Raw genomic sequence first — 23510 nt, forward strand, 5'->3', positions numbered from 1 at the left:
TTTACCACATCAAAGATTTGCAGAACGCTCCAGGAATATTTTCACTTTTTTCATTTGAACACATCTAAGTAAAACACAGCATGGGCAACCAGTTGCAATTAGCCAAGCAGGTACTATAGAGGTTAAACTTGGGAGAAATTTACCTGTTGCTTGCAAAAAAAGCAAAGTGGTGTTTATTGCTATTGTCATCACCTAGATATTGATTTGGATGTGAAGATTGCCCCTGGGTTCCCCAGTGTTCGTCCTCACTTTCATTTCGCTCATCCGTTTTTATTGAGTTTGCGTCACTTTTCTTGTCTGAGACCTCCTCCTTGTGATATTGGCTCCTCTGTCATCTCCACCTGCGTGATAAGCCAGTACGTTTAACAGTCATCCTGATTGGGAGAATCCACGGTGGGCGGGAGCAGCTGGCATGCTCTCTCAGTATGTGATGGATGTGTTTTGGAAGTGTGTGTGCCCCAGAAGTTTTAGAGCAGTAATTTGGTGTAATTACTCGATAGCTTTTTGGTATGGGCCAGAGGAGGAGAGGGCAAATGCAGCCGAGACCTTCATTATAGGAGACCAATGGTCAGACTGTGGGACAATAGGACTGTTATTTTTTACCCTTACGCCTCCCTTTTCAGCAGAAAATAGCCTGCTGGACAGCTGGTGACAAACTGCCCTCTTACAATCCATTAAGGATTGTACCTGGAGCCTGGGAGAGGCTTGAGATACAACACCACTCACCTCTTCATCCTTTTATTCTGAGCTACAGCTTCTCATCTGTTGCCCTCTCTTTATCCCTCTCTGATTCCTGACTAACTGCTGTAGTGGTTGGCAGGCAGCACAGGCTGTACCACATTAGACAGAAAGGTAAAAGGTGAGTACATGCAAGTGTTCAGAGGGTGTATAGATGTGTCGAAGCTGCTGTCTCAGTGCAAAAGTTGATCACTGTTGTCAAAACAAATTATTAAAGATGATCACATCACAAATTAGTAATTGTGACCAGAAACCGGCCTGAACGAAACAGCCAGTGCTAGAGACAGGAAGGTCATGAGTGTAAGTACCAGCTTACAGCAGATAAAAGCTTGCCTGACCTCTTTTGGTTCTACAAAAAATAAGATTATGACCTGATTTTCGTGATTTGCCTTAGTTGAAACAAAAGAAGACTGCAATGCTTTAGTGATCTGAATGTCACACTAGTGCTCAGAATCAAAAATCTACAATATAACATGCTTCTCTTTTAAATAGACTAGACATTAGAAAATATTGCAGGTACTGCACACCAGTACATCTGTGCAATGACTGAGGACAAATACACACCCACCTTTAGTTATGCCGGCCAAGGGAATTATGTTTTTTGTAGGATTTGCGTTCGTGTATGCATGTCATGTTTTCTGTCTATGAACACAATGAATTATGATAACACTTTATAGGAGTGTGGACTGTAGTATTTTAATCATTCATTAAATTTTGGTTTATATCCACCAAGATCTTCAAGGTCAACTTAATTATTTTTTATAGAATCAACATAAAGCCTTATAACTTAGAAACTGTGATTCTTACAAGTTTGGTGTGTACTGTGATCATATAGAAAGTATTGTGTGAAGAATTAAAATATGATTTCACTCTTGACTTTCACTCTTCAAGGTCAACAGGTTCAGAATCAGAATCAGAATCAGAATACTTTATTGATCCCTGGGGGAAATTATTTTTTGTTACAGTGCTCCATTTTAAACCAACATTAAGACAAGACAGACAATACGCTAACTAAGAATAGTACAATATATACATATATATACATACATACATACATAAGTCACTTATAAATAAATATTTGGAAAAGAAACATGTGTAGTTGTAGCAGCAAACAGTGTGTTAAGTGGATGCGTTGTACAGGGAGATGGCCACAGGCAGGAATGATTTCCTGTGTCGTTCAGTGGTGCTTTTCGGTAATCTCAGTCTCTCACTGAACGAGCTCCTGTGACTGACCAACATGTCATGGAGTGGGTGGGAGGTGTTATCCAACATTGTCTTTATCTTGGACAGCATCCGCCTCTCCGACACCACCTTGAGGGAGTCCAGCTCCATCCCCACAACATTGCTGGCCTTACGGATCAGTTTATTAAGTCTGTTGGCATCTGCGACCCTCAGCCTGCTCCCCCAGCATGCAACAGCATAGAGGATCGCACTGGCCACAACAGACTCATAGAAAATCCTCAGCATTTTCTGGCAGATGTTGAAGGACCTCAGTCGCCTCAAAAAATAGAGACGACTCTGGCCCTTCCTGTAAAGTGCTGTGGTGTTTTTAGCCCAGTCCAGTTTATTGTCAATGTGTACTCCAAGGTATTTATAGTCCTCCACAATGTCAACACTGACCCCCTGGATTGAAACAGGGGTCAAGTGTTTCCTGGTCTTCCTGAAGTCCACGATCAGTTCCTTGGTCTTTGCCACGTTGAGCTGCAGATGATTCTGCTCACACCACGTGACAAAGGAGTCGACCACAGCCCGGTACTCTGTCTCATCATCCCTGCTGATGCATCCAACCACCGCAGAGTCATCAGAAAACTTCTGAAGATGGCAGGTCTCTGTGCAGTGGCTGAAGTCTGTGGTGTAGAGGGTGAAGAGGAAGGGGGAGAGGACAGTCCCCTGTGGTGCCCCTGTGTTGCTAATCACCTTGTCAGACACACACTGTGGGAGACGTACATATTGTGGTCTTCCTGTCAGGTAATCAACAATCCAGGACACCAGAGAAGCATCCACCTGCATCGCTGCTAACTTATCACCCAGGAGGGTCGGCCTGATGGTGTTGAAAGCACTGGAAAAGTCAAAAAACATGACCCTCACAGTGCTCGCCGGCTGGTCCAGATGGGTGTAGACACGATTGAGCAGGTAGATGATGGCGTCCTCTGTTCCAAGACGAGGCTGATAAGCGAACTGAAGGGGATCCAGATGTGGTCTTACTATGGGTCGCAGCTGGTCCAGGATGAGCCTTTCCAGGGTCTTCATGATGTGGGAGGTCAGTGCCACGGGCCTGTAATCCTGGGGGCCACTGGGACGAGGCGTCTTTGGTACAGGGACGAGGCATGATGTCTTCCACATCACCGGGACCCTCTGCAGACTCAGACTCAGCATAAACAGTTTATGAAAGACTCCACACAGCTGGGGGGCACAGGTCTTGAGGACAAGGGGACTCACTCCGTCTGGTCCAGCAGACTTGCCTGAGTGAAGTCTCCTCATTTGCATCTCAACCTGGTATTGAGTGAAGGTGATGGGTGGGGGAAGGGTGTCAGGAATCTCACAGGAGGCAACATGTGAAGAGAGAGGCTGGCACAGTGGTGTGGCTCTGGATTCCAGGCTGACTGCAGGTGAGGTTGTGGGGGTGGGAGCAGACACTGTGGTGTCGAATCTATTGAAAAACAGATTCAACTCGTCGGCTCTATTCTCACCTCCCTCAGCTCCCCTGCTGTTGGTTGGCCTGAATCCAGTGATGGTCTTCATGCCCCTCCACACCTCTCTCATGCTGTTCTGCTGGAGTTTCCACTCCAGCTTCCTCCTGTAATTGTCCTTAGCCTCTCTGATCTTGTCCTTTAGTAACACCTGGACCTTCCTCACCTCCTCTTTGTTGCCCCCTCTGAAAGCCCTCTTCTTGTTGTTGAGGAGGGCTTTGATGTCCTTAGTCACCCACGGCTTGTTATTTGGGTAACAATGAACAGTCTGAGCTGGAACAATGGAGTCGGTGCAGAAAGTTATGTAGTCTGTGATACACTCAGTAAGCCCATTGATGTCCTCGGCGTGAGGCTCACAGAGTGTTTCCCAGTCGGTCACCTCGAAACAGCCCTGTAGTTCCGCTATTGCCTCCTCTGACCACCTCCTAACAGTCCTGGTGGTCACAGGTTCCCTCCTCACAATTGGCACATAGCGGGGGGGTGAGGTGAATCAGGTTATGATCTGACCTACCAAGTGGGGGGAGGGAGGAGGAGCTGTATGCATCCTTGACGTTAGCATACAGTAAGTCTAAAGTTTTCTCTCCCCTGGTGGGACAGTCCACATATTGTTTGAATGTTGGTAGTGTATTGTCCAGTGATACATGGTTGAAGTCACCCGAGATCACAATAAAGGCACTCGGGTGCTGAGTCTGTAGCCGAGCTATGGCAGAGTGGATAGTGTCACATGCAGCTGTGGGGTTAGCAGAGGGGGGAACATAAACAGCCACCAAGATGACGTGAGAGAATTCCCTGGGTAAATAATACGGCCTGAGTCCAACAGCACACAGTTCAGTGTCCGGGCAACAAATCCTTTCTTTGATTGTTATGTTGGCAGGGTTACACCACCGGTTGTTAACTAAAACAGCAAGCCCACCTCCTTTACGCTTACCGCTAGCGATGCTGTCCCTGTCCGCCCGAACAGTGTGGAAGCCTTCCACGGAAGCATTCTCATCGGGAATGTCCTGGTGCATCCATGATTCGGTGAAACACATCAGGCTACACTCTCGGTATTCCCTCTGACTCCGTACCAGTGCTGAGAGCTCGTCGATTTTACTTGCCAACGATCGCACATTTCCCATCACGATAGACGGCAGACACGGTTTAAACCTCCTCCTCGCTTCGAGCCTCCGCTGTCTCACCGTCACCTTTTTTCTTCTCTTCTGTCCTTGACCTCTGCATCCCCGATGTGTTTTCCTCCAAATTTCAGCTGGTACTTCTGCGGGCACTTCTGCGGGCCTGGCCAGCGAGCCGGCCGGCATCAGGGCGATCAGCTGATCTCTGGAGTAAACAGTCCGTGCGTGTAGGAGATGTGCCGCGGTCCCGTTCCATGATAAAGTAACAGTTCCACGGCCACCAGAAGAACAAAAACTCTCTCAATCCACATGATTGAGTAAGAGATAGAAAACGGAGGAAAATACAAGTCAGAAAAAAAAAGAATACGTAAGAAAAAAGAGCTAAACTAAGAGAAAAGCAGGAGCGACTGTAACAGGCTGCACGCTGGTTGGCGCATGCGCACTTCATAGGTTGATCTGAAGGTCAAAGTGACAGTACTATATAGAGGAATTTTCAAACTTACTACCAGTGTTTGTATTGACATCATATAGACTAATAGGGAATGATAAATGTGGAATGGTTGTCCGTGTTAGCCCTGCGATGGACTGGTGATCTGTCCAGGATGTACCATGCCTTTCACCCTGTGGTAGCTTGGATAGGCTCTGGCCCTCCCACGACCCTGATAAGGTTAAGCGGAAGAGAATAGATAGATGGATGGACATTACTTTAAACTGCTGACCTTTTCTTTAAGGTCACATAAGGTCACATTTTCATAAAATGTGCTATTTTAAAAACTATGATTAAAATTCTGCTGCCATTTAGGTAATTATATTGGTATATGGAGGATTCTAAATATTAGATTATAGTTTGCGTCCACACATCATGTCATATTTGAAATCTAAGAAAACAAAATGAATATATACAAAACACAATACTATTCCTTTAAAACTGCCTGAGTGGGGTGCCTTTATGAGTACTTCTTGTTGCTGTCTGTTTCCCCATTAAAAAAAATTGCATCTAGGTAGATATAAACTAACAAGGGATCTAGGATTAACCTCATTGGTAACCCCACTATCCCAAAGGTCTAAGTTGTCATCAGTGACCATCCCTTCCTTTAATCTAACCCCAGGCAATCCAAATATTTAAATTTAGATTTTGATACACTGTTTTTCCAAGTCATTCCAATTAGGAACAGGAAAATAATCATGCTAACTCAGCGGTCCCCAACCCCCGGGCCTCGGACCGGTACCGGTCTGTGAATTGTTTGGGCCGCGAGAGTTGAGGCTCAGGTGTGAAATGTATGGTTTTCAGGGTTTTTATCGGTTTTCAGCGTTATTTTGTTATCGTTTTTATCGTTAACTCGGTTTTCCTGGGTCTTTTCACATGTGTTATGAATAAATCTTCTTTTTTTCGGTACCGGTACTAGTTTTATTCTGTTGTATTTATCCACGACACCTTAAAGGCCGGTCCGTGAAAATATTGTCGGGCATAAACCGGTCTGTGGCGCAAAAAAGGTTGGGGACTGCTGTGCTAACTGACTAAAAAAAAAATTCTAATTTTTTTCCAAAGACGTCCATTATGCTCTATTTCATAATATAGGGTTGTATAGGGAACAGTTGGGGTTAGGGTTACCACCTATAATCATTTAGAACTCCGAAAGTTAATTGCCTTTGCTGGTTGAAATTGGTTCTAAGAAGCTGTTATTCTCCACTTTCAGTCAGTATACTTAGCTGTTCAGATACTGCATAAGAACCAAGTACTGAAGTTCCTCACTGTAGTTACCAAATGTATGTTAAACCACCTGCAGACTCTGAGAAAAGAGGGAGATGAAAAAAGCCAGAGTCACTTTTTTTTGCCATTTCTATTTGGCGTGCTTGTTCTGTAGTTCTTCTGTGTGTAGGTGTGTTTGTGTGTGGGTGAAGATGGCGAGAGCAAACAGCAAATGAGAGTGTGGTCTTTTCTGCAGACTTGCAGTCATAGCTCTAAAAAGATGGGAGTCACAGTGTTATTGTGTAGAGCAGCGGTCCCCCACCCCCGGGACATGGACCAATACCGGTCCGTGAGTCGTTTGGTACCGGGCCGTCAGAGTTCCTCTGCTGATGTGTTACCTCTCACCAATCAGCCTTTGTCATCCATTTGTATTAGCAGGGATGCACACATTAAAATTTGGACATTCAATTTTGCATAATTCACCATCGAGACAGTGAGAGAATTGTCAGTTTCCTTCAAAGATGATTAGCATTGAGCGACAGTCATGCTTCCAGCCATGTGCTATTCTCCCTCCTGCTTCTACACTCATTGAATAAATTCCCCCCGCTGCCTGCTCATAGAAAATCTCTAACCACAAAAAAGAAAGTTTGGAGTTTGAAAACAGTGGCTGGCTGGGGAAGTTTTCTGAATGGCATCTTGGATTTTCTCTCACAGTCCGAAGACATGGGCTCGTTGTTCATGAAATTGGAATGAGTAATGACTAACCCAATCCTATAGCTATACCTCCAAACCCTAAACAAAAAGAGAGAGAAGCAAAAGGGAATGTAGTGATAGTGTGAATATTGCTTCATACAAATCAGTTAGATTAATTATTTTTTCCCCACTGATCCTCAAGACTTTTTTGCTTTTTTTTGTTTTTAACTCTCTGAGGTCTAAGTCTAAGTCATCAGTGGTGATGACCACTTAGGTCCAAACTCTAAACTGATGTTTTTGAGAAAGCAAATGGGAAAATTTTGGAATAGATAGAATTTATTGAGTGAATGGAGGCATAATATGGTTTGACATGGTGACAAGTCGTAGTTACAGAGGACTCACAATTAAAGAACCATTAAAAAACCATTAAAATACAGTTTCCCCCCCCCTTATTGTAGTTTTACTTTCAGAAACAAACCAAAAGAAGCAACAGGACACATGCATGCAAAAAAACAGATTTGAAATGTAACATCTTTTACTTTGTAAATGAGTCTTGCTAGCATGTGGCTTTAACAAAAAACAACTTTAACTCTAAATGCCTTTACACACTGAACACACGGCAGAAAAAATGACATGAAATTTTGAATTTTTCAAATGAAAACTTGTCGTTTAAAGTATATACACATCAGAAGTATTTTGCGAAAATATATTCCCAAAACATAAACTACGGGGGGGAAAGGGAGCTGTAGCTGCCTTTAGAGATATTGAAATATCTATAGCTCATTTTTTTTGTCAGTTGGGCAGTTTGAGCTCTTGTTGGCAGAGTTGGGACCACATCTGAAGAGGCAGAGAAAGGATTGACCCTGAGCAGCGTTTAGTGATGTGTCTGAGGTACAAACAGGATTATTTTATTGTTTCCCTATCATTGTATATTCAGTAAAGTATTGAGCTATGAGTGCACTTGTTGCCAAATGAAGGGTGTCTGATTGGTCACACCTGTTTATTTGCTTGCAAAATCAGGAAAATCGAGAAAATAATTGCTGCAAATTTGTCACGTGAAATTATGGTGTCTGTGTAAACGGCTGAAGAAAACGTGAGTCAGAAAAATACTTTTTTTCAAAGGCCTCAACCCAATACAAGTCTCTGCTAAGCCAGTAGCTGCTAGGAGTTTTACAAGTTCCTCAATAAATCCTGATCAATTTTCGTTGTGTTAAAAAAGCAGGTCTTCGGAGGTATTCATCAATGCAACTGTTTTATCACCTCTGAGATAAAGTCAGTGTAGAAAAAGAGTAGATAAAAAGGCTTGCATTCACCCAGATGTTCAAAGTCAAATGTCATGAGTTTGACATCATAGTTTTGTGCTGTGCAACTGTTATCAGAACATTTATGAGAAGAATTGATACGCTTGGAGACGTACGATTTCAATGGACTGGACAGTTTTCAGGTGAAACCAGTACATCCCTGTTCACGCCACATGAAGTGTCTGACTTGGTTTGACATGGCTGTGAACACCCATTACCTCAGCGAGCATGTCACTGTTTTTGATCTTTCCATGCACTCTGCTACATCATTTCTACCTTCTAATTGGGATTCTTCTCACATTGGAGCAGCACAAGCTTTCAAAGACAAAGGCATTTTCACAGAGACAGGTGTGAAGCCTCCCAAGTGTTTGTCAGTGATAAAATGAATTATACTCTTACTAGAAAGCAGCCTTGATCATAACACTGCCAAACTTACTTTCTTAATGCTTCTTAAATCTGAACTGTTTGAAGAGTCTTACCAGTGTGCACTACATCAGAACACCACATGCTTTTTAGTTATTTTAAGCAGACAGCTGCTGGTGTTTGACCATGTTGGTTTAGCATGAGATAAAATATGGGACTGAAACCAAGATTTTTGGTGTTGATGCTATTGTTGTTTACTCGTAAACTGTAGATGGATTTTGTCTTGTTGTGCTGATTTGGAAATAAAGGTTTAATCATATGTGTGTAATGTACATTGGAATTGACATTAGATTGAACAGATGATTCTAGATATACAGTGTGTTAAAAGGAAGGTCTGGGGCACCAGTTCAGCTCAGTGCGTTGAGCATGCGACCACATGCCATATGGCCGAGAGTGGCCGGCCTGGGTTCATAGTCCGACCTGCGGCCCTTTGCTGCATGTCTGCCCCTGCTTTCCTATCCTCTCTTCACTTTATCTGTCAAATAAAGCTGAAGATATGGATCCCTGATTTTAAATAAGAATAAATTTACTGTTAGGTACTTACAATGCGTTCTACATATTCTCTCTCTCTCTTACTCATATGACAGTTTTGTTCTCTGCTTTTTTTTCTGATAAAATAAAATGATCCACCAGCAAAGATTGTTCAAAACAAAAATGCAAATTTGTGCAGTCATGAAAATATCTTGGTTAGAAATGTTCTCTTTCAATGTTAGTACTGCTACTAACCAGGGACGCTTTACCAGATGGGCTCATTATTTTTATCCACTTCCACCTGCCAGCAATCAGTCACCGTAATGAATCCCAGAGCTTTTCCAATCACGTCTAGAAAATGACACAGTATTTAACATCCTATTTGGTAACTGGTGAGGGGTAACGTATGTGGACTCCCTCAGTTTAATGCTGTAAAAACCAAGGGAGTAAATTTGCTCTCTCTCTCCACCTCTAAACCAGCTGACACTAACTAATTGACTTGCTGTACGGCTTAATAATACTAAAAGCAGGAAGAGCCATCTAGCCAACTCATTACATAGGACTAATCCTTTATAGTTAATTAACTTTTATTTTTCCAGTGTGTCAAACACGGGAAAATGTATAATGCTGTCAAGGGTGGCAATTTTTCTTACTTCTATATCCACCTGCTACATGTGAGAGAGACATTTTAATGCCAATGTTGGCACAGAAATGTACGAATAGGCTAAATGCAGTATGCTGAGATATTTTCATGCTGGAAAAACACTAAGTTGATTCTCATGTTCAGAAATTCATAACACATTTGCTTGTAGCATTCCAGCTCCAGCATCTTACAAATAAATGAACAGCATGCGTGGGTGGGCGGGTGTTCCAGCGTGGGAGGTTTTGCACTGTGGCTTTTCTCATGCCTTTGAAGGTTGTGCATTCATGGCTGTATTTTTGACTGGTGAAAATCCCACAGATTTGACTCACATGAATGGGCCTGCTGCAGACATATGTGGATGCTGTTTAGTGATGTGTGGTAAAGAGGATGGTGTAAAACTCTATCTCATAAATGAAGAGAGATGGAAGAGCGATTACCATATTCAGATTTGAATTTGAACTTTTATTCTGGTTTGCCAAAATAAGAGTGTACTAATAATCATGGTCTCTCTCTCTCTCTTTCACGAGGCCGGCGTGGACACCCAAGTTTGTGTATGTAATCCTACGTCATTTCAGAATGAGGTGACGTAGAATTTTGAAATTGATACAATAGTACTACTAAAAATATCGAGTTTGAGGTTTTCGAAAAAGGGGGCAACACAGAGTTTTCAAATTGATACCATAGCTTCATCTATTCGAAGGCTGGCGCCTGTACATTATTTTAATACTGAGTTTAGGGATTATTGTCAATTGCTCTTATTTGGCTTTTTCAAACACTGACATTTTTAAGGAAGAAATACAGAAAAATGATGACAACTGCAGACGTCTGTCCAATGCATGTGTATATAACCAAGTTCCAAGTACCTCATTGCATATTTAAAGATTTTAAAGATTTAAAGTCCTTCCATCCTAGACCCCTGGTTTAGTGTCTGAAAATGTTTAAATAAAAGCTTTGTGAATATTCTGTCAAGTCATTACATCCAAAGCAGATGCATCCATATATAGCTTTTGTGTGTGCAAAAATTAACAATGATTGCGATAACTGTCTTTTGTTGTTTATCTTTTTATCTATGAAGTTGGATTTTGCATTGGTGGTTGTTGGGGAAAAAACACATACGTGAACATTCAACAAGTCCCATGCTAGAAGTACCAGTACATTGTGAGAATTTTCAAGGTCACCTTGATTGGATTGTTCTTTGGTTCACATCAAACAGAACTTGAATGAAAAATATTAATGCATACTTTCAAAAGCTCTTAATCTGTCACAAATCTTACTTGCTGTCAAGGTTTCACAGAAACACAGATAAATAAATAAACTGATGTAATCATTTCGGTGTATGTATTATTTCTGCAATATTTTTAGTTCTTCAAATTAAATTTTTGTTGTGGGTTTGTTGTTTTTCAATTCGGTCTAATCACACAAATTACACCATTAACCACATTGCTTAGAGGTAAAAAAAAAAAAAAAAAAGGTACTTTTAAAATCTTTATATAATGCAAGTAGAGTAGTCGTAGCCTGCTTTGGTAGCATGTACATATTAGAATTTACACATTTCTCTTTCTTGCTTCTAGGTCATGGAACCAAAGGGGTGTTTGAGCTCTTGGCGGGCTGGAGGAGAACCAGGGAAAACCTCCCCTTCAAGGAGCGAGTTGCAGACGCGTTTGCCGACGTGATGGTGTGCTACACTATGACCAGTTCACTCTACATCATAACGTTTGGCATGGGAGCTAGCCCTTTTACTAACATCGAGTCAGTGAAAATCTTCTGCCAGAGCATGTGTGTGGCCATCCTGGTCAACTACTTCTATGTTTTCTCTTTCTATGGCTCCTGCCTGGTGTTTGCTGGACAGCTTGAGCAGAACCGCTACCACAGTGTTTTCTGCTGTAAAATCCCCTCAGTGGAGTACCTGGACCGCCAGCCCACATGGTTTAAAACCATGATGAGTGATGGCCATGACCTGTCCACACACCATGACAGTGTACCATACCAGAATCACTTCATCCAACACTTTCTGCGAGAGCACTACACAGAATGGATTACCAACACCTATGTCAAACCATTTGTGGTCATTCTCTATCTTATTTATGCTTCTTTCTCATTCATGGGATGTTTACAAATCAGTGATGGATCAAATATTGTGAACCTGTTGGCGAGTAACTCTCCAAGTGTTTCGTACGCTCTAACTCAGCAGAAGTACTTTAGTAACTACAGTCCAGTGATTGGATTTTATATTTATGAACCCATTGAGTACTGGAACTCCACAGTGCAGGAGCACTTGAAGACTTTGAGTCACGGTTTCAACAAGATCTCCTGGATGGACAACTTTTTCCACTACTTGCGGGTAGTGAATGTGAGTGCATCAACTAAGAACGACTTCATCACCATCCTTAAAGGTTCCTTCTTGCGTAGCCCAGAGTACCAGCACTTCACAGAGGATATCATATTTTCCAAGAACAGCGAGACTGACGAGTATGACATCATTGCTTCAAGGATGTACTTGGTAGCACGAACCACTGAGAAGAAACGTGAGGAGGTGGTGGAGCTTTTGGAAAAGCTTCGGCCCTTGATGCTGATCAACAGCATCAAATTCATTGCCTTCAATCCAACGTTTGTGTTCATGGACCGGTATAGCTCCTCTGTCATCTCCCCCATTCTGACCTCAGGCTTCAGCGTACTCACCATCCTCATCCTCACTTTCTTCCTGGTCATCAACCCATTGGGAAACTTTTGGCTCATCCTCACAGTTACATCCGTGGAGCTGGGTGTCTTGGGTTTGATGACTCTCTGGAATGTCGGCATGGACAGCATCTCAATCCTGTGCCTTATTTATACCCTCAACTTCGCCATGGATCACTGTGCACCACACCTGTACACTTTTGTGCTGGCCACCGAGCACACTAGGACGCAGTGCATCAAGTTGGCACTGGAGGAGCACGGGGCTGCCATCCTGCAGAACACATCTTGCTTTGTGATTGGGATCATGCCCCTGGTGTTTGTGCCTTCCAATCTGACCTACACACTGTTCAAGTGCTCCCTCCTCACTGCGGGCTGCACTGTGCTGCACTGCTTTGTCATTTTGCCTGTCTTCCTGACCTTCTTCCCGCCGTCCAAAAAGAGGCACAAGAAAAAGAAACGGGCCAAGCGGAAAGAGCGGGAGAGGGAGCGGGAAAGAGAAAGGGAAAGGGAAAGGGAGGAGATAGAGTGCATTGAAGTCAGGGAGAATCCGGATCACGTGACAAACGTCTGAACAGTTTGTAAGGATAGCAGTCAATAGTAGTGCTGGATGCTGAGGTACCTCTTGAGGTGCAGGGGAATATGACATTACCCCTGAGGAGTGAGAGGTCATCACTCCTAGCCAATAGCAGCTAAGCTGGCCAGAATCGAGTACAGCCCTACTGGTCAGTTGTGTAGTCCTTCAGTCTGGACAGTGTATCTCATTTGCACAAACTGCAACACGGTCATGGTTCTAAGGCTCTTTTCCAACTCTTTGGTATATAGAAACAAGTTAGCTAGCAGAACACATGCTTGCTCAATCTGTAAGTAAATCTTGAACACACAGTATGTTATTCCATTTAAATATTAGTAATTATGTGTTTGTCTCCTGCAGCCCTCTTCTCAAAATGAGTGAGGATCATAGCAGTCTATTAAGCCAAGGACATTCAAACAAGTTGGCAAAAGCAGCAAGAGCGATAAAGAGTGTACAAATTAAAACTGTGCAAACAATGACTGTGCACACACATTACTCCTCACACCTTGATAAAGGTGAAAAGAAACAAAGCCAAATTGCGTGGAAAGAGAGAAACAGTGGGCTGAAAGCACACTGCATGCTTTTCTGTATCATTATAAATAACCGAACAGCTGAACTGGGCAGATGGCATACACTGTGTCCATTATGAAGAATTATCTTGCACATTGCAGTGTGTGATTAGAACTGTCAAGGTTTATATAAGCGGGAAGCAAATATTTCTGCTTTAATTCAGAGGTTGTATCAGGTCTTAGGCAACAGCAGAAGGAACTGCAGTGGGCTGCAGCATATGAAGAGGAAGTGATAAGTGACAGTCATGCAGGAGTCTTTGAGAAGGCAGTAAGCCTGATTCTTAGAGTATGACTTAACTAAATCCTAAACTGCTTTTGAACCCAAGCAGCAAAACCAAAAGTAAAGAGTGTTTCCGTGGCTTGAAACGTCGAACTTCCTACCAGAAAATGTTCCCAAAAAAAAGTGTGTGACTGTCCCCAAAAGCTTACTGTTACTGAAATTGGAAGGTCTGAATATGAGTCAGTACAGCAGTGGTGCCAAACAGTGTACAGAACAAAAGTATTGGCAAGATTGAACATTTACATGAAGTCACAAGTTATTTGAGCTTATTTAAAGGATTGCTGGTTGATGTTGCTCAGGTTGTGATGTGAATTATAGCACAGGCTGTAAAGTATAGTATCAGTGTGAAAAGAAGACAAAGGAATCTAGCTTTTGTTGCACAAGTAGGAAAACAGAAATCAGGAAAGCAAGAGTTATTCAGAGGTCAAGTTAAAGAAATCGTTAATGAGTTATTCCATCAAGGTTACAGAAAATAGTGGGCAACAGTTAGCATGGGAAGTGACAACAACACTGTAAAAGTGAGGGTGAAGACCATTACTGCCACCTGCAGGGTTAAAGCTGGTCTTGTCAATATAGTATCAGTGCATTTGGATCTAATCCTTCAAAATAAAATTCCATCAAAAACTTGAGTTGTCCTCTGCAAATACCCTTTTCAAAATTCACTTTTTGAAGTGCAAAAATGGCTCCCGTCTCCCCCAGAAGGTAAACAGAATTATCTACGTGTGCCAAGGCCCGATAAGGATCTCTGTTGCAGCCCCAAAACAAACACACCCAAGGTCAGCTGCCCTCAAAGATACCAATCACACTCTGACCTCTAGCAGGCAGGTCTTAGCTGGTGGCATGTGATAGAGAGACCCCATATGTGAGCAGATGTGGCTGATTAAAGGCCAATACCTTCTTAGGGGACGAGCTGCTTCTTACAGGGCTGTCATTGAGGGGACACTGCTGTTTCATCCCTTTGTGCTGCCATCAAGAAAGTGACTCACACAGGGAAAATAATCGGGCAGCTTGGGGGTGGGGAGGTAAGAATGTTCATTTGGACCAAATGTCAGTGTGAAATATGTGCATATGTTCGCAAAATGAGTGCATACATCTGTGTGATGAATGGCTCGTTCTCAAAAACACTATTAAAATGACTTAATGTGTAAATCAGTGAACGAATGATAGACAATTGTGGAAAGGAGACTTCAGCCTGTATTAATTTACCATGAATGGATTATTTAAAGTTTCTGCTATTTGAAAATTGGTGTAGTTTCACTTTCATCAACCAGGCCCTACTAAGAAATGATGAGTTTTATACAAGCTACTTGCTGCAGCAGCTGCAGTCTTATGTAAAAGCCATGGTGTGTATGTATAGCAAGAAGGCATGAAACGTTGACAGAAATGCAAATGAAATGGGAAAGAAATGCAAATCCTAAACAATTTACTTCCCAGACTGGACTGTGTTTGCATGGCACTGTATTGTATGTATGCATGTATTTAATTTCTCTCTATGAAGACTATGTATTTTTTTCTTTTTTCTATTATTTTGCTACACTGTAGTGACTTACGTTTGTTGTTTGGATGCATACTCTGTAACACCATGTGCTGCAAAAGAACAAAATGTGTCATACTTGTTTCAAAACAAAAGCCAGAGGATATTTGTGTAATATAGCTGTAAATTACTCTTTTCTATATTTTCTAAGAAAACAAATATACTATAGAAAGATTTTTAATGACAAATTTTCTTAAAACAAGCAAATAAAAAAATAAAAAAAAAGGGGGGGGGGGGGGGAATGTTGAACACAGTAGGCCAGTAATAAACAGTGGAATGTTACCAGTATACTAGATCGTGTTTCTTGCAAACTGCAGTGTCAATGTTGATGATTCACGTTTTTATATGGGAAACTGTGGCCACCATTTATTGTTTATGTGTCTTGACTCCATTATAATCTTTACTTGGTACTCACATTTAAGGAAATTGAACCTTAAACAGCCCTTTGTCAGTCTTCTGAACAATCTATCAAGCTTTGTAATGATTACTTTGAACAGAAAACCTAGATTAGAAATTTACAGAATATTGGGAATAATGTTGTGATGAACATCTATTATAGTTTGCTATATGACAAGTCAAGCTTAGCAGCAAAAATATAAATATCTAGCTTAACTCTTCTGGAACTTTGGTCCTAAATATTAGTGTCCTCTTACTGTATGGAACCTGCCATCACTGCCTGACGAGCTGTTGTTTGCATCATATCCACATTCAACGCTTTTTGGCTTTTTTGTAATGACTTTAATACCTAGTGCCATCTGTTTCAGCTAAAGTCTGCTCAAAAGGGATACTAAAACAAATAGAAATGAATCTTCTATGACAACATGTAGAGTCTTTCCAGTTGAATGCTGTATCTTAATAGTTTCGTTTTTGAAGAAGGAAACCTGAGAGGAGCCCTGCGTTATTTTGATAATGTAAAAAATCCTTTGAAAACACCAAAGCAACAGTCTCTGATGTTCTTACACTATCTGGGCACATTCTCATATATACAGCCCCATTTACGAATTGCAAAATAATGACCTGTAAATATTTAGGGCTGGGTTTGGGTTTTGCTTTAGCAAAATGCTGAATAGACAAAATTTTAAATATATATATATAAATTAAATATATGCTAGATGGAAAAAAAAAAGCCAACCCCAGCCCTAATCATAAATGGGTCACAGGCTGACCACTTGGGGTTAGGTTCCATTTTAGTTGATGTTACAGTTCAAATAAATTCCCTTATTCTGGTATGAGAGCTCTATATGCCCAAGATAGGGTCTTGAAATATTCCATTTAAGGGGTAGATGTGAACCTAGGTATAATCTTACTTGTAAACAGATTGTCAACAGCTTTGTGGATGTAGAAGGTCAGCATTCTGAAGTCTAAGCCATCATCAGTGATCACCCTAAATCTATACTATCAGAATGCCATTTTTGTTCTTTCAAAAAATTGTTCTCTCAAACTTGGCTATCAAAGGAACAACAAGAAACTAAAAACTGTCTGATTCAAATATTAGCTTGTTCCCTAACTCCCAGGCTTGGAGGACAAGTTGATGATGGCTTGAACCTCAAAGGGTTATTGTGTGGCTCATTCAAGTTGTTGATAGTTTCTGGACATTGGTGGCGCTCAGTGGCACAGAAGAAATAAATGAATTAGTGCTTGGATACAATATATGGATTGCTTTTTATAATTTTGGTTTGCATTGAGTTTGATTAGAAAAGATACAGAACTTTGCTAGTCTTGGTCTCTTATTAATAAACTCACACAGGATATGCTCTTAAAGATAGTGCACACTATGTGTTTATTCACTTTTTGATCTGAGCACATGTGCCTGCGTATATATAATTAATTTGTAATATTATTTAAAATGCAGGAGTGTTGTGTATTTTCTAATATTCGCATCAGTGCTTTTCTATAACCTTGTGCTATATGTGTGCTTTTGTCCATGTTGTCATTTACGTGATACTGTGACATTACAGGAAAATATTAATATGACAAATTAACCTCAAACACTTTATGTTAGAGGAGTATGATGCACAAAAGCAATTCAAAAAGAAAAAAGTATTTGACAAAAATCTTTGATTATTTTAAGAGTCAGTATTTAGGCAGGTAGATGAGTCTACTGTAAGTCTCATGGAATCCCTTGACCATGCACCAGCACATTTTCAGTTTCTATAACCAGGGACAGCACAATATTTCCACAATACAGGGCAATAAAATTATGCAATCACCACTTTGCTTGCTGAATAATCTACATGGCAAATCTGTTTCAACCACAGCCTCAGAGGAAAAAAATTCTAATTTTACTGCAAGTCATTGATCTTGTACGTCAAGTAACTAAGTCATAAGAATAGGGTGTTGTTGGCCCCGTTCATCAAACCTGGTAATTACAAGTTTCATATTTTATGTTAAACTTCAACATTTTGCAGGAAATCAAATGAAAGTGAGGTTATTTGGGTAAATTGGGGCCCCTTAAGTTTCTTTTTGTGAAGTATCTCTCTCTCCCTCTCTCTCTCTCTGTCTATCTATCTATCTATCAGAAAGCTATTTTTTGCTACTGTTTCTCTGTCCACATCCATACAGTGCTGTCAGCTGAGGGTGTATAACTTGCTTAAAATGTCTAGAACAAGGACCAATATTGAGTAGAATAATGCATACATTTGGCTGATTGTTAGAGTTAATATAAATGTGTAAGCAGAGGATTCTGGTTAGTTTTTACCAAAGTCTAAGACTACTGTGTCTTAAAAGTTGACACCACTTAGATTAAGAAGGCATATATTCTTTAGATTGATGTGGGCTATGCAGTCATGATGTTAGCAGAATCAGATCTTCTTAAAATCAAAGACTATTTTAGATTTTTTTGTGTGCAGCTAGATCTACATTAAACTACTGTGTAAGACTTGCAGTAACAAACTAACTGTTTAAACAAAACTCTGTGAGTTACAATAACAGAATAAATGTAAAAACTAAAAGCTAAAAGCTAAAAAAGTAGCTTATGAACAATTTTTCAAGTTATTAAACTGGTAACTTCAGCTATACAGAAAGCTTTGATCAGGAAACATTAGCTTGACTAATTTGTAAGAAGAAGAATGTGTTATTTGGCTTTAGAAATACGCATAGTATGTGAGGTAACATAACAATATCATGGTTTCCTTATCATCAGTGATGGCTTTCAATTTATGCTATCAGAGTATGATGTTTTTTCTTAAACTGGGTGGTGTTCTCTTTTAAGTGTTGTTAAGCGCCTGTTAGTGATGTAAATCTGTGCTTTTTACATAGGGGGTGTCATTGCCTTGCATATATTTTTCAATATTCAAGTGCAGATGTTGATATTGTTAATGTGGAGTATTTTTCTTAGATTGTGACTGCATTTCATACATCTTTAGAACCAGGTGTAGTAAAGATACACTGTGATGAGATGACAATGCTGTCAAGTAGATTTTAAAGTGCTTTTCGTTCTTATTGACCTTTCATACATCGGACATACAACAATAAAAGTAAGAGACAAAAATACACGTTTGTGCCCAAAAAGGCTGTAAGAATGGGCACAATCCCCTTGCCACCACCTGGAGTCACTGCTAAACATTTTCTATTTTATGTAAATGCTAACATCACCCAGATATTAGATCAGTGTACAGCTTTGCATGGCTTTACATTTTGGGTGCATTCCTTAAAAAAGACCAGGAAGTTACAAGCTCTAGCCTTATGTTGCTTGTTTTTCTTGTTGCCTTGCTAGGTGTTGGCAGAGCTTTAATTCTCTTTTGCTAATTTATGCCTCTTGCCAAGCAGCTGGAAGATTTAACTTCATTTGACTGCAGCAACAGAGAAAGAAATCAAGGGAGGAAAAGAGCAGAAGCAGGAATGAGGAAGATGTTTGAGGGAGGAAGAGGTAGAGAAAAAAAACGGATGCAGGCAAAACAGGAGGTAAGCTCTTATTTGAATTTGAGAAGATTTGTGCAGCAGGAATGATGGGAAGGTTTCCGGTGAAGGGAAATGTTATATGAATCCAGGGTGATTGCAGTGCTTTGAAAAATGTTCCCTTTGAGTGCTTTGCTGGTGTAATGAGACTTACCGGCTTAGTTTACTCACAGAGCTTCAAAAGTTCCTGCCTGCGGTGACAAATGCAGATTTTTCTTGCTTCAGAGGAAACTGATTCTATCTTGCGAACACAGATCTTTGTAAGTACTCTTTCCTGAAAAGAAAATGGTATTACAACAAGGCGTCAGAATAGTCACATAAATAGTGTTCCATTTCATCGAAAGGAGAAAAGGTATGCTGGGACAAAGCACTCAGGTGACTTAAATCTCTGAACTTGCAACCAAAAACTTTATGTTCACTCTCAGATGGCATGACACTAAATAATTTATTAATTTTATCTCAGAATTAGATTGGGGTTTTACTTCAGTGACATGGTGGTGAAGCAAGAAAGTTTAGGATTCAAACCCATTGGCCAACCTGGGATTTTTTTCATGTTCTCCGTGTTTTGTGCAGGCTCTCTGTTCCTTCGTACTTCCCACAATTTTTGTGTTTTAGATTAACTTTTCTATAATTGAATGGTTCTTCTCTGTATTGGCTGTACTCGGTCCCTTAATACAAAATTAAGGGTAGTTAAACTATCAAAGAGCTGCAAGGAATTATCTTTTCATTCAGTGATTTGAAGTACCACTTTGGGCCAAACAGAAATACCTTAGCTATCGAATAGATTACTAATGTTGTGTTGAAGCAGTCCAGTTCCATTAAGGATGTACCCTACTGACGTGAGTGGCTCTCTAGCACCATCAAAGGATCATGCCACCAGGTCTTCAGTCATAGGACTCATATCATTTCCAGTAAAACTATATTAATGACTTTAGGTGATCAACAAATGTTTCAGTACATATGTGTATTATCATCTATCAAACTCCACACTAGATGGTTAGATAGCTTTAGATAATCAGCCATTACCACTGTTCACGTGCTGTCACGCTCATATTAGCAAAACACCATTGTGTTGCTGCCTGATGAATCTAGTAGCAGAATTTTCTTGTTTATTTTGCTCTGTGGACCTAACCACCACTGGAGCCACTGAGGGTATAGGACCCCAGGAAACCTCAATTCATTAACATCTTTCAGTAGATTGAATAGTAATTTGTTAACACTGTGATGTCTAAGTTAGTCATCAGTGGTAACCCTAAGCCAGTCTTGGCAGTCAGAAGACAAAGAATGTAATAATTAGTTCATCAAAAGTTATTTATACTAAGTCATTAAGTATTACATTAAGTAAGACAGTTAGAGCTGTCATTGATGATGACTTAGACCTCACAGGTGGTTATTTCACAAATTCTACCAAAAATAGGTTGGATCTTTGCAAAGATATGTCAAAGGCAGCAGAATGCTACTTATTGACCTCGATATATCAAACTGCTGGAGTGCCCTTTTAAGGCTCATTAAATTACTTTTTTTTTTGCATTGGGACGTGAGGCTTCAGTTAGAGGGACAGTTTTTCTTCTAAATGTCTGTTATATACAGGCTGAAGAGAAAATCTAGGCCTTATGTCAATTGATACTGGGGTTTTTACTGTATACGGCAACATCACAGTAGCATTTTGTAATCCCCTCCCATTTTACTTCCTGAGCTGACAGAGGCTGGCAGTAGGAGTGGCTGCTGTCGTGTTGTGCTCCATTGCAGCGTTGTTGCGCCAAGCTGCCTTGGCTGGGGTTATTTTTGGCTCACACCTAGTTTTAATCCTGTCGTGATTCTCCTACGGATTATTCCTGCTTCCTCTCCCATCCACACCTTCTCCCGCTTCCACTTTCACCCCACCTCCTCTCTTTCTCACCTCCTCTTCTCCCTCTCTCTTTTGCACTTTCTCACCCTCTCCTCCTGTGTGTCTTCTTTTAACACCACCACCAGTCTTCCTCTGTATGTATCTGTGTCATCATTAATATAATATCTTCAGCCATGCTGCTGACCAGTCGTGTCAATGATTAATTCATTCATTAGGTTTTATACATGCTGTTGTCCCTATACACTCCAAATATACAAAGAAAAAACATTATCAGTAATCCTGTTAACACCACTGTTTGCTGTGTAGTGTGTCCCTTCACTCTCTCCTTTCTCCTATAGATGAATATATGTTTGACACAACAGAGACAGAAATTCTGCTGGAATAAGTGACTGCACTGTGAAATGAATTAGTGTTTTGGTGTGTTTGGGGTTGGCTGCAGTTTGTGACTATCACTGTGCAAAGTTGTTAACAACTGACAGACTGATAAAAGTGTTTCTCTTGTAGAAAAAGACTGTGAGGTTTTTGTGTTTTGTTTTTTTTTTAACATAAATGAATGCTCCTTGAAACGTCCTGTTATGTTACCCGAGCATTAGTGCCTATGGAACCTGGTCTGTGGCGCTGCTGACACACACCAACAGTGGAAGTCAAAGCTGTTTTAACCCTCCATGATGACTGCAATCCCAAAGAGTTTTGGGGGAAAAATTCTGGCCTTGGTTTTTACTCTTGAACTCTGCTAGAATAGATTTGCACAATTCACAGTTCAAAATAATTATGTATTTTATGCTTTAATCTGTCCTCAGTTCATCCTCTGTACAAGATAACTTAATTACTTACCTTAATCTGATTGGAGTTTTGAAACACATATATGTAGGGCTTCTGTCCTCATGCCTCAGATGACCATGTGAACAAATCATCTCTGTTTGACAGCATTTAGATTTAGAGTATTTAGATAAGTCTGGGTTTTTGGTTCAGGCTGGTATTCTCACACAGACCATGTCTTTAATGCGCACGTGACAGAAAAATAAAGATAAAGCATAATAGGGCCACTCTAAAAAAGCAGCACACATTATGAATCAGGTGCTATAGGCAAGGTGTTTGGATAAAATAACTGTGTTTCTGTTTAAAAACTTGTTTTGCTAGGTTACTCTTTAGCATGAAAGAGGGAATTACAAAGGAAATATCTGCTTTCAAAAATCTGGCTGACTTAGTTTTGATAGACCGGTTGTTGGAGTGGCTGGTAGGTAAATTTGGAGGTCTGCTATATACAGAGTTTCGAGCTGAACCAAATGAATCTAAAATTTTGCCTAGGACATTTAGAAAGGAGTCTCAGTGACCTTTGCACACATGTTTCGAGTCTCTGATAGAAGTAAATGTTCTTTGAACACGTTACCCAGTAAGCATTAAACTATGTACATTATATCAGCTTGCGTGTTTTCCGTGACTTGTGTGACTTAAATGCAGCTTACCTCTCAGATGTGAAATAACACAAACCTTCCCGGCAGCAGAAAAAGGAACAAGTAGTCTTCCATAAATGCAGACATATAGGTGTTCCGCTGTCGACAAAACTCTAGTTAGCCATGTCAGCTGTGACTAAAAATAGACAGACAAACTTTTAATTTTTTTTAGCTTTTTTGTGGTATGTCAAAATGATATTACCCGGGCCAAAATATTATCCTGAATCCTTTTCCAAAAGTCTTTCACACTAACTGATGGAGCGCACACACCACATTTGCAGCCCAGCTCTGGCACTGACAGCCGATTTTAAAATGCTCTGGACATGAACAGAAGGATTTTGGATAGACTTTGAGCCCAGGCTTGCATACTGTACACGTGTCTCTTGTAGCTGAGGAGCTGAACAACACTGATCAGACCAGCTAAAACTACAACCGTTAGTAAGAGGACAATGTACGGGAATGTCTCAGTTTCAATTTATTAGAAGACATATGCTTTTGAATGCTCTGAATATTTTAAATGTAAACTCCTTTTCTACTGCCTGCTGTTGACTCTATAAATAGTATGCATATGATGAACTTTTTTTACTTGACAAAAAAGATTTTCATTAAAAAAGCTTTTGTCTATGAGTAGCCTGCGTCTTTTTTGTTGTCTGCATTATTTTTAAAGTCAAGGTCAGAAAAAAATGTCATACTTTAGTGTTTTAGTTGTTTATTCTTATGATTAATTGTTAGAGAAGTCCAGTATTTTTATGTTTTTTCTTTTTTAATATGATACAAAATGGAGAACTCAGTTTGCTAATAATGTAAAAATACTTTTTTTAATTAGTTAGCCATAGCATTATAATTGTAGTCAGATTTTTCAGTCTTTGATGACACACTTAACTGCAACATCGGTCAATGAGTAAATGTTATAGATAAT

The 23510-nt window shown here is 40.4% G+C and overlaps 1 protein-coding gene across 1 annotated transcript in view; it reads left to right on the plus strand.

Annotated features, from left to right (window-relative positions):
• ptchd4 (patched domain containing 4) overlaps positions 1 to 23218 on the plus strand; it is an 81574-nt gene extending 58356 nt beyond the window's left edge. Inside the window, exon 3 of the mRNA XM_026194279.2 lies at positions 11333 to 23218. Within this exon, the coding sequence (XP_026050064.1) occupies positions 11333 to 13008 (1676 nt within the window). The 3' untranslated portion in view covers positions 13009 to 23218. The remainder of the gene's footprint in view (positions 1 to 11332) is intronic.
• The last annotated feature ends 292 nt before the right edge of the window (positions 23219 to 23510 follow it).

This window comes from Astatotilapia calliptera, chromosome 15 (assembly GCF_964374335.1).
Source record: "Astatotilapia calliptera chromosome 15, fAstCal68.1, whole genome shotgun sequence".
NCBI lineage: Eukaryota > Metazoa > Chordata > Actinopteri > Cichliformes > Cichlidae > Astatotilapia > Astatotilapia calliptera.